The sequence below is a fragment of the Carassius gibelio genome, chromosome A23 (assembly GCF_023724105.1).
Source record: "Carassius gibelio isolate Cgi1373 ecotype wild population from Czech Republic chromosome A23, carGib1.2-hapl.c, whole genome shotgun sequence".
Lineage (NCBI taxonomy): Eukaryota > Metazoa > Chordata > Actinopteri > Cypriniformes > Cyprinidae > Carassius > Carassius gibelio.
In genome coordinates, this window is record NC_068393.1 from 16,327,018 (window position 1) to 16,337,793 (window position 10,776).

At 44.7% G+C, this 10,776-nt stretch overlaps 2 protein-coding genes across 2 annotated transcripts in view; both read right to left on the minus strand.

Annotated features, from left to right (window-relative positions):
• Positions 1 to 1,637: 1,637 nt before the first annotated feature.
• Positions 1,638 to 5,810, minus strand: LOC127944186 (uncharacterized). The gene is made up of 2 exons (XM_052540011.1): positions 5,166 to 5,810; positions 1,638 to 2,372 (listed from the first exon to the last, which is right to left on the minus strand). Exons 1-2 carry the CDS (start codon positions 5,778 to 5,780, stop codon positions 1,983 to 1,985), a joined length of 1,005 nt encoding a protein of 334 aa, XP_052395971.1. The 5' UTR covers positions 5,781 to 5,810; the 3' UTR covers positions 1,638 to 1,982.
• Positions 5,811 to 8,496: 2,686 nt separating this feature from the next.
• LOC127944654 (histone lysine demethylase PHF8) overlaps positions 8,497 to 10,776 on the minus strand; it is an 11,771-nt gene continuing 9,491 nt past the window's right edge. Inside the window, exons 21-22 of the mRNA XM_052540754.1 lie at positions 10,694 to 10,776; positions 8,497 to 10,610 (exon numbers count right to left, since the gene is read on the minus strand). The exon at positions 10,694 to 10,776 is cut by the window's right edge and continues 299 nt beyond it. Of these exons, the coding sequence (XP_052396714.1) occupies positions 10,522 to 10,610; positions 10,694 to 10,776 (172 nt within the window). The 3' untranslated portion in view covers positions 8,497 to 10,521. The remainder of the gene's footprint in view (positions 10,611 to 10,693) is intronic.

Consider the following 10,776-nt stretch of genomic DNA (forward strand, 5'->3'; position numbering starts at 1 on the left):
AAGGTTCATATTAGTTTCACTTTGCATGGAATGCTTACCTTTTGATTGGCTTTGTTTAGGCAGGTCTAAGCTGGGATTGATCTGTGATCCATTGCTTTGGTCTGATTGTAGTGGTAGTGCATTATGGGATGTAAGCTGGCCTTCAAAGAGCTGCAGAGGGTCACCGGTCCCATGAGTCTTCAGATTATCCTGAGACCAGTCTTTTCCAAGTCTTTGGCTTGATGAGAAAACAAATGACTGACCCTCTGTGTGCTGCTTGTATGAAAGGCTGAGCTGCCTTGGTTCTTAATGTGACAATGATTTGAATTCAAATTTTCTTTATTGTTGACTGTACTTCAGTCTGCATGAAGAGAAGATCATGTCAGACTTTTTTTAGGCCATAAAGAAATTGATCAGTAAAGCAGAAATTCATGTTTTAGACTAAAATCAATCGTACAGTTTGATGGCTGTTCAGTAACTGTTGTGAAGTAGCATCATCTTGGTCTATCTGGACATCATCCATCTGCTCTTGGTCCTCAAATTACCTTTGAATGACACCTTCCCTCTAGAACACATTCAACACTCCGTATTAACCTGACCTTAACCTTAAGGGTTCTGCATTATGGGACTGTTTCTGTGACACCAAGAGTCCAGTGCTGGGGTTGTGGGCTTCACGCAAACCTGGGGAGCACCTTAAACTGGACATCTTATGGGCAGTACAAAGTTTCCTCTGTAAATAGAAACAGTAAACATAAACCTGGGATACAAATAGTTTCAAAACAGAACACACACAAAAAAATATTATTAATATAATAATAACAAAAAGGATAATGAACACTTTTTTTCCTGCAAGCATTTAATTGTTTATATGCCATTACTTTTTCTATTCATTTATTGTCCTTTATCCCTTAATCTTGTTGTATTCCTCAGCTGTAACTGGATAAAAGCATCTGCCAAATGAATAAATGTAAATGAATCCATCGGAGCAGACTCACAGAATAAATGGAAGTTCCTCTGCCAGTGGGACAGGTGCAAACTCTGGGTGTTGCTCCACCAGCCCTCACACCTTCACTCAGTAGAATACTGCGCAGAGCCACAGGGTCAGGGGAGAAGAACACACCACTTCCTAAAAAAAAATATTTTTGAATCACATTACATTCATATTAACCTTATGGGGGGAAAAAGCAATGCATAATAACACATAGTTTGTAAATGGTGCTGTAACATCAGTATACACCGGCATTATACATAGCTGCATTAATTTAAAAAATATTGTGAAAAAGTACAATTGTAAATATTTTTTTAATTTTAACATTTGAAAATGTCATTTGTTCCTGTGATGGGCTATGGCAAAGCTTAATTCTCAGCAGTCATTACTGCAGTCTTTAATATCATATAATCCTTCAGAATTCATTCTAATATGCTGAGTTGTGGCTCAAGAAACATTTATTTATTATCAGTGTTGAGAACAGGTGTGCTGCTTAATATTTTTGTAGTAACCATAATAAAAAACCTTTTAGAATTCTTTGAATAGAAAGTTCAAATGAACAGCATTTATTTTAAATAGAAATCTTTTATAACATTTTAAATATCTTTACTGTCATTTAATGTATCCATACTAAATAAAATTATTGATTTGAGCGGAAGTGTATATGTAGTGAGTTCGTGTGGCAAGGAAGAGGACAAAGGGGTCGGCTGGACTGCTGACGTATTTATTTAACCAAAACTAAACAAAGAACAAAGAAAATCACAAACACCCAAACGGGGACTCTTATTCTGACACTCCGTCAAACTTCCGGTTCGGGTCAGCAGTCCGTCTCTCTCTCGCTTGCATCCGTTTCTCCCGGCGTTTTATACTCTCTCCACGCCAATTACTAGAACGAGAAACAGGTGATGATAATTTTTGCCCAAACCACTCACTTACCGCTCGTCTCCTGATTCTCTCTCCCGCTGCAGACTTCGCTAAACCACGCCCCCCCTGCCACATACCCCCACCGCCCGACTCAGGCCGGGGAGCCATCCGGCCTGCAGCCCCCCCCCCCCCCATTTCTGGAGAGGAAGTCGGCCACCGCCATCTGAACACCCGGCCTGTGGATCACCTTGAACTTAAAAGGCTGAAGAGCTAGATACCAACGAGTGATCCGCGCGTTGGTATCCTTCATGCGGTGGAGCCACTGCAGCGGAGCGTGGTCCGAACAGAGGGTGAACTCCCGTCCCAGGAGATAATAGCGGAGGGTGAGGACGGCCCATCTGATGGCAAGGCACTCTTTCTCGATGGTGCTGTACTTAGCCTCTCTCTTCGAGAGCTTCCGGCTAATGTACAGCACCGGCCGTTCCTCCCCCTCTATCTCCTGGGACAGGACTGCCCCCAGCCCCCTGTCCGATGCGTCTGTCTGCAACAGAAAAGGGAGAGAAAAATCAGGAGAGTGTAACAGCGGCCCGCCACACAGAGCAGCCTTGACCTGAGTAAAGGCCTGCTGACACGGCTCCGTCCACTGGACCGTATCTGGTACCTCCTTTTTAGTAAGGTCAGTCAAAGGGCTGGTGAGGTCCGAATAATTAGGAATAAACCGTCTATAATATCCCGCCAGCCCCAAGAACTGTCTTACCTCCTTTTTGGTCTTGGGTCGTGGGCAGGTCGCAATAGCGGCAGTCTTATCAATTTGGGGACGCACCTGCCCATGCCCCAAGTGGAAGCCCAGATACCTTACTTCCACACGCCCAATCGCACACTTCTTTGGGTTGGCCGTGAGCCCCGCTCCCCTCAGCGACCTCAGGACAGCCCTCAGATGCTGCATATGCCGCTGCCAGTCATTACTAAATATAATAATATCATCTAGGTAGGCAGCAGCATATGCAGCATGGGGCCGTAGAATCCGATCCATGAGGCGCTGGAAGGTAGCTGGGGCCCCGAACAAGCCAAACGGAAGGGTAACAAATTGGTGTAATCCGAACGGCGTTGTGAAAGCTGTCTTTTCTCTGGACAATGGAGACAAGGTGATCTGCCAATAGCCCTTTGTTAAGTCCAATGTCGAATAAAAGCGAGCCGTGCCTAGCCGATCAAGCAACTCGTCAACCCGCGGCATTGGATACGCGTCGAATTTCGACACAGCATTCACCTTGCGGTAATCTACACAGAATCGGACTGAGCCGTCCGTTTTCGGAACTAAAACTATCGGGCTCGCCCAGTTACTATTAGATTCTTCTATTACCCCCATGTCAAGCATAGCGCCCAATTCAGCCTGAACTACTTGTTTCTTGTGCTCAGGTAAACGATACGGCCGGCTGCGAACTACCACGCCCGGCTCGGTCTCGATATGGTGCTGAATTAGGTTAGTACGGCCCGGCAGGGGCGAGAAGACGTCGGCAAACTCTGCTTGCAATTTCGTTACATCAGTGAGTTGGGACGGCGAGAGGTGGTCTCCACCTGGAGCCAGGGCGAGGGATTGGGGTTTGATATTCGCCTCTGGCCCGAGATCATCCTCTCCGCCAATCACCGTTGCCAACATCACTGATTCCGCCTCATTCCATTTTTTAAGGAGGTTGAGGTGGTATATCTGACTGGACCCGTTCCTATCGGACCGTATTACCTCATAATCGAGATCTCCGACCTGTCGTGCGACCTCAAACGGTCCCTGCCACTTAGCCATTAATTTGGAGCTCGACGTTGGGAGTAATACAAGTACTTTCTCTCCCGGTGCAAATTTGCGTAACCTAGTTCCCCTGTTATACAGCTGGCTCTGGCGGTCCTGGGCTTGTAACAAATTCTCCATGGATAGCCGCCCCAATGTGTGGAGTTTTGTTCTCAAGTCCAGCACATACTGAATTTCGTTTTTGCCCTGAGACGGTCCCTCCTCCCAAGTTTCTCTCAGTACGTCGAGCACCCCCCGGGGCTGGCGTCCATAGAGAAGCTCGAAGGGGGAAAACCCCGTGGAGGCTTGTGGGACCTCTCGCACAGCAAATAACAAGGGCTCTAGCCACCTATCCCAATTTTTGGCGTCTTCGTGAACGAACTTACGAATCATGGATTTAAGTGTGCGATTAAATCGTTCGACCAGGCCGTCGGTTTGTGGGTGATAGACGCTAGTTCGAATCGATTTAATGCCCAACAATCCGTACAGTTCGCGTAGCGTACGTGACATAAACGCCGTGCCCTGATCGGTGAGGATTTCTTTTGGAACCCCCACCCGGGAGATAAGACGAAACAGGGCATCCGCAACACTTTTAGCGGAAATGTTGCGGAGGGCCACCGCTTCAGGATATCGTGTTGCATAATCAACTATGACTAATGCAAAGCGATGTCCTCGTGCCGATCGCTCTAATGGCCCGATGAGGTCCATGCCAATTCTCTCGAAGGGGACCTGCATTAAGGGAAGAGGGCGCAAAGGCGCTTTTGGGGCGGCCGGTGGGTTTACCAATTGACATTCCGGACAAGACGCGCACCACCTGCGCACGTTGTCATGAATGCCCGGCCAAAAGAAGCGGGCCATGAGGCGATTTAGTGTTGCGGCCTGTCCCAAATGGCCCGCCATAGGATTAGAATGAGCCGCCTGGAAAAGCATTTCCCGGCGGCTCTTTGGAATTAACAATTGGGTTGTATTCAATTTTGTCCGAGCGTCTTGGGTCACTCTATACAACCGGTCTTTTAAAATGGCAAAATACGGATAGGAGAGTGGGAGGGCAGGTTGGAGAGACTGGCCATCGATGGCGCGGACCTGTTGAAACGCATGTTTTAGTGTCTCATCCTGAGACTGCTCCAGAGGAAAGTCATCACGCTCCGAGAGAATTAGTCTCCCGATTTCGTTCAGTTCCCCTGAAGCAGACCACAGCGACCCTGGCTCAGTTTCTCCCACCTGTACCCGCACGGCCTCCTTCCGTGCCTTATTTCCCCAAGAGGCATCCGCACATAACGACCCCAATAAAACCGTAAACGCAGGCCAATTCGTTCCCAAAATTACCGGATGCCGGAGGTGGGGACTAACCGCCACCTCTACACTATGCTTTTGTCCCCGGAAATGAATGCTAATTGGGACAACCGGATACTCCACCACATCCCCGTGTACACACCGCACCTTAACCACGCGGCTTGTATCCAATGCCCCCGGTTGAATCAGGCTTTGATGGATTGAGGTTTGGTTACATCCCGAATCCACCAAGGCCGGATATGTACCCCCCTTGATACTCACGGGTATTTGGTACTCGCCAGCCTGACCGGGGGTGACCTGTGGGACATCCGGGACCCGGATCATTGTCCCCACCTCCATCGCTGGACACCTGTCCACGAAATGCTCCGGGTCCCCGCAACGCCAACAGGCCAGCCCAGACCTACCCGCCGCCCCAGTGGCAGGGAGTGGATTGGAGAATTGGCGCGGAGAGAGTGGAGAAAAGGAAGCACTGTCCCCCCCAGCAGGCACAATCCCTGCCCCCCTGGGCGGGGCCCTTGGGCTCCCGAAGTGTCCATGGTCGATCCCGCCCCGCCCCCGGGGCGGGACACGAGGAGGGCCGGGTGGACGGGACCTAGGGAGAGGGACAGGGCGAGAGAGAGAGGGGGGAGAGAGAGAAGGAGAGAGAGAGTTAGCAGGTGGGGGTGCGCCGACCCCTGGGCACGCCACCATGTGGTCCTCCGCCAGATGGATGGCCGAGTCCAGCGACGTGGGGCGGTGGCACTGGACCCACTCGGCCGTCTTCTTGGGAAGCCGAGCGATGAACTGCTCCAGCACCACCAGGTCGACGACATGCTCCACGTCACTTCCCTCGGCCAGTAGCCACTTGCGGCAGGAGTCCCGGAGCTGTTGGGCCATCGCGAAGGGCCGGCCGGCCTCGCCCAAATCCAGGGACCAGGAAGCGCAGGCGATGTTGCTCTGGCGACCGGCCGACCCGCTGGATAATGGCCCTCTTGAGGTCGTCGAAGACCAGGAGGTTCGCCACCGGAAGTTGTTGCGCGGCCACCTGGGCCTCACCGGAGAGCAGGGGTATTAGGCGTACCGGCCACTGCTCGCGGGGCCACCCGCAGGCCTCCGCCGACTTTTCGAAGAGCTCCAGGAAGGCCTCCGGATCGTCCTGGGCCCCCATCTTGTGAAGCGGCAGGTGCATGGGGGCGGCGGGCGGCCCGGCGGCCTCGGCGCGAACCTCCCGATCCATCCAGCTCCGGAACCTCTCGCGGTCCTCCTGCTGGGCCTGAACGATGGCCTGGAATCGTCTCTCCTGATCGGTCCTCAGGTCCAGCAGGGCCTGATGTTGTTCTTGGTGCAGGACCGCGAGGGAAGCGATGATATCCGCAAGCGGCGTGGAGGACGGGCTTTGCATGGCGGCGGCGGTCCTTCTTCCTTCCCGGGTTTCGGCACCAGTGTAGTGAGTTCGTGTGGCAAGGAAGAGGACAAAGGGGTCGGCTGGACTGCTGACGTATTTATTTAACCAAAACTAAACAAAGAACAAAGAAAATCACAAACACCCAAACGGGGACTCTTATTCTGACACTCCGTCAAACTTCCGGTTCACTCCTTCCGGTTCGGGTCAGCAGTCCGTCTCTCTCTCGCTTGCATCCGTTTCTCCCGGCGTTTTATACTCTCTCCACGCCAATTACTAGAACGAGAAACAGGTGATGATAATTTTTGCCCAAACCACTCACTTACCGCTCGTCTCCTGATTCTCTCTCCCGCTGCAGACTTCGCTAAACCACGCCCCCCCGCCACAGTATACATTTTATTTTAATTTTTTATTATATTCATTTAATGCAAAATCAATGGGCTAGATACCTGCAGAAACTAAGACAGCTGCTGAATCATCTGTTTGAGGTTTCCTAACTGGTACTCTTTGAGCCTGAAATGAACAAGGTATTTCAAACCTTTATTTTTTAGAATTCAAAATTAAAATGTTAAGACAACAAATCTGACTGGGCATTACAGAGTAAACAGAAGTTGCTCTGCCAGTAAGGCCGGTTGGTGCATGAGGTGTTGTTCCACGTATCTGTAAAATACCACGGAGCGCTGATGGATCAGGAGAGAAGGCACTTCCTGCAGGCACAAACCATACACAGATTACTGAACACAATTTGATCAATCTTAATCTTTCTTAAACTCTTATTCTTTTCATTCAAACAGTTAAGGTTGAGTGTTTTTTGGGGGGGGTAGTGGTACCTTCTATTCATAGAAGAATCATGAAAGGAGTAATGGCTGTTGAAAAAGCATCTTTAGGAATTAATTATATAAAAAAAAAATGTAATTGTAAATTGTAATAATACATACCTGTAGGGCTTTTTGCCTCTGCTAGAGCTTCTTTTGAGTCTTTTTGGCAGGTACTCTTTGAGCCTGAGGTGGACAAGGTAGTAATTAAGAATCTTATTCTGTCTAAACGGCCCACTAAAAAGTGAAATATCATTATCAATTTATGAAGGGACTTTGGACAATGGAATTGACTCACAGAATAAACAGAGTTTTCTCCAACAAGCTCCCCGAGCCTCATTCCATCACTCTGCAGAATACTACATAGTGCTGATGGGTCAGGGAAAAACGGCCCAGCTTTGTCTTGAAATGATAGGAGAAAGAAAACGATAACATTCTGTGATCAATGAGACAAGTTTGAGTCTTTGAAAAGGAACTAACCTGCGATGACATCAACGCCATGAGTCTTCTTCACAACTCTTTGAGGCTACAAGATGAAAATACATGAGCACCAGAGCACATACTAGACTGAAAAGATCATGATCATCATGAAGGGACAGTAAACACTTTGGTTTTATTACCAAGATCAACAATTTCTAACCAGATTATTGAAGGTTCCTGGTCCAGGGGGGAAGGTAGATAAACGTGGCATCATGCATTGTGCTCCAACAGCACTTCACATGGGAGGACATTGTGCACAGCTGATGAATGATTTGACTCATATTTAAATACATTAATTATAAAAAAATAAATAGAAAAAAAAGCCTATGAACACTGTTGAGATCGAACTAGACGTCGCATCAGCCAATCGCTGACTGCCATAAATTTAATTTGTGCTGTTCATCATTCCATTTCATCATTCCATGGGTTCATATCTTTAACGTCTGAACTACTGCAAGAGACAAAGATTTTTTTTTGCGGGGAAATGTGGAGTTGACCAACTAAGCATGTGAGAGACTATATTGCAAAGCAAACGAAAACAGACTTAAAATGACAAAAATGCAAACACTTTTTATTTAACAAATATCTTTTAATAGAGGTCATTAGGAAAAATCTGCTCAAGCCAAAACCAAAGGTGGTGACACTAGCAAAAGACAACGTCCAATTATAAATAGTAAATGGGTTCAAATTTGACTTGGTTTTAAAGTGGTCCTGAATGTGAACTCCTAACACTACTGTTGCTCTTTTTAAACGATTCTATCAAAATGAAATTAGATACAAATTAAACCCTGAGAGGAACTGTGATCAACAATAATAGTTTCAAATTAACTTTAACAGAAAAAAAAGATTAATAAATACATGAATCCTAAATGCACACAATTAATAAAGAAGAGAGAAAGATAGAGAAGAGAATAACTTAAGTAAATGTAAGTTTTAATAAGAACATATTTGAAAGTCAGTCCTCACATATTTTGAGGTTTTTGAACAATTTCTTTGTTGCACATCTTGCTTCACATCATTCCTGTTTTTTTTTTTTTTTTTTTACTGTCAATTGCTAGAAATCCTGAATAGCTGTCTCAGTAGACAAGAGATGCCATTAAACTAAATCTAGTATCAAAATATGTGCAGATATGCACAGTTTCAGTAAGAGAGCTCGCTATGTACTTTACTGAAGGCACAGATGTTTAGTAAAATATGAGTGTAAGAAGCAACATTAAGAGACGATGTGAAGTTGATGACAAATCAAACGGATGTACAAAAAACTCAAAATATTACAAAAATATCCAGAATCATTTCAGAATCATCCGACAACAATATCTAAAAATAATAGTTTTACCAGAATATTCGAACAACTTTCTTCTGTTATTTCACGTTCAAAACATATTTCTACAAACCTCAAAACAAATTTCCAATTACACGTGGATAGCATGATGACAAGATCCGTGATATTTTTAGGGGGAAAAAAAGAAGAAGAAGAAAAAAAAAACTAAACAATATTTACACTGGCCCACTAATTTATCAATATTTTTTGGTTCTGACATAATTGTCAAAGGAGAAGACAAAAAATATATATTGTTGCCATTACATAGAATTACAAGAAAATGTTACATTTAACTCTTCTAGAATGAAGTATTATATAAAAAAGCAAAACTAAAGTATATTGACATTAAAATTAATATCATTGATAAGTGGGGGGGGGGGTAAAATGAACAATAACATTTAAGTAGAAATAGAATACATTAACTTCATCAAATTGCTAATACCATAAGCGTCAATGAAAAATAACAGCATAATTATCCTATACAAATAAAACTGAACTAAACAACTCATATGCTGTTATTTACCCAAAACGTATTTTTGTACAAGGTGTCAAGAAAGATTCCAATGCATTTTTCTTTCTTTCTAAATAAAAGTTAATAATATAAAAAATAAAAAATAAAACAAAACACCTAATATGTACACTGAACCTACTGAATCAGCCGTAAGATCTCAAACTGCTCTAAAGTCAATTTCTGTGTTCTTTACAATTACTATGTTAAAACGTGCCCACCACTGAGCTCAATCTCTACAATTAAACATGGAGCTGTACTATGGATGGGAAAGACAACCCTGGCCAAATGGTGACAGGACACTATGCTGCCCATGCTAGGTGGAAAACAAACAAAACAAGACAAACTTAAAGTATATACACATCTAAAATACAGTTGTTGATAAAAATGTGTTAGTATTACTGTAAAAACATTTCAACAAGCAAAGAGACGTTACTACAGGACTTCTACAGCAATTACGTTCAATTGTGTATCAAATTGCCTACTATGGTATAAAATAATTTGATATGAACAGATACTAAATGAGGCATGTAAACAAATAATATGCATCGATTCAGGAGAATGGACCGGGACAAATAGCCATGAGAAAGGGACATTTATAAATTGACTTTTGACAATTCAGGCCAATTTTTTGGGAAGCAAAATTTTCAAATAAACGTCAGAGATCTTCTGAACAGTGTCATCTTTTTGTTTGCAATGGCTTTAGGCAATTTGATCTAACATCAAGTGCTCCTCAGCATTTTTTTTCTACAAATATACAATTTTCAAACTAAAAGTCAGTTTATAACTATGAAACAAAGGGTGGAGTACTGAAAATTATGGAAAAAGAATTAGCAATACAGTCATCACTCCATTATTGTATCCATCTGTTTAGCTCTATTTGCTTTTCAAATAGATTTTCTATTCTAAAACACAACGCTAAATGGATTTCAACTGAATTTCTCATTCTTTTCATTTTTCATCCCGATGAAGCAACTAAAAACCAGGCTAGCAGAACATTAACCATAAAACAGTCACATAAATTAACACCAAAATCACTCAAGTCCTCTCTGATCCTTATTCGTTCTCTCCTCCTCTATTGTTCCCTGCAGTCTCCTCTTCATATTATCAAACTACAGGAGAAGCTTGCCGTTTCTATGTATTTTCAGAATCTTTCCCAGTCTCTGTTTAGCCGTAGCAAGTCCTTTCTTCAGACGTTTTCCTGTGAGAAAGAAGAGTGCAAAAATGTTAATGTGATTCCAAACACTTATTCTTTTAAGGGTTACGTACGGTAAATCTAGTTACCTTGACACACTCCTGCTGACGTTGGAGAAGCCAGCCCTCCAGGTGAGGGGGCAGAGGGAGGATAACTGCTGCTGTTTTGGGGA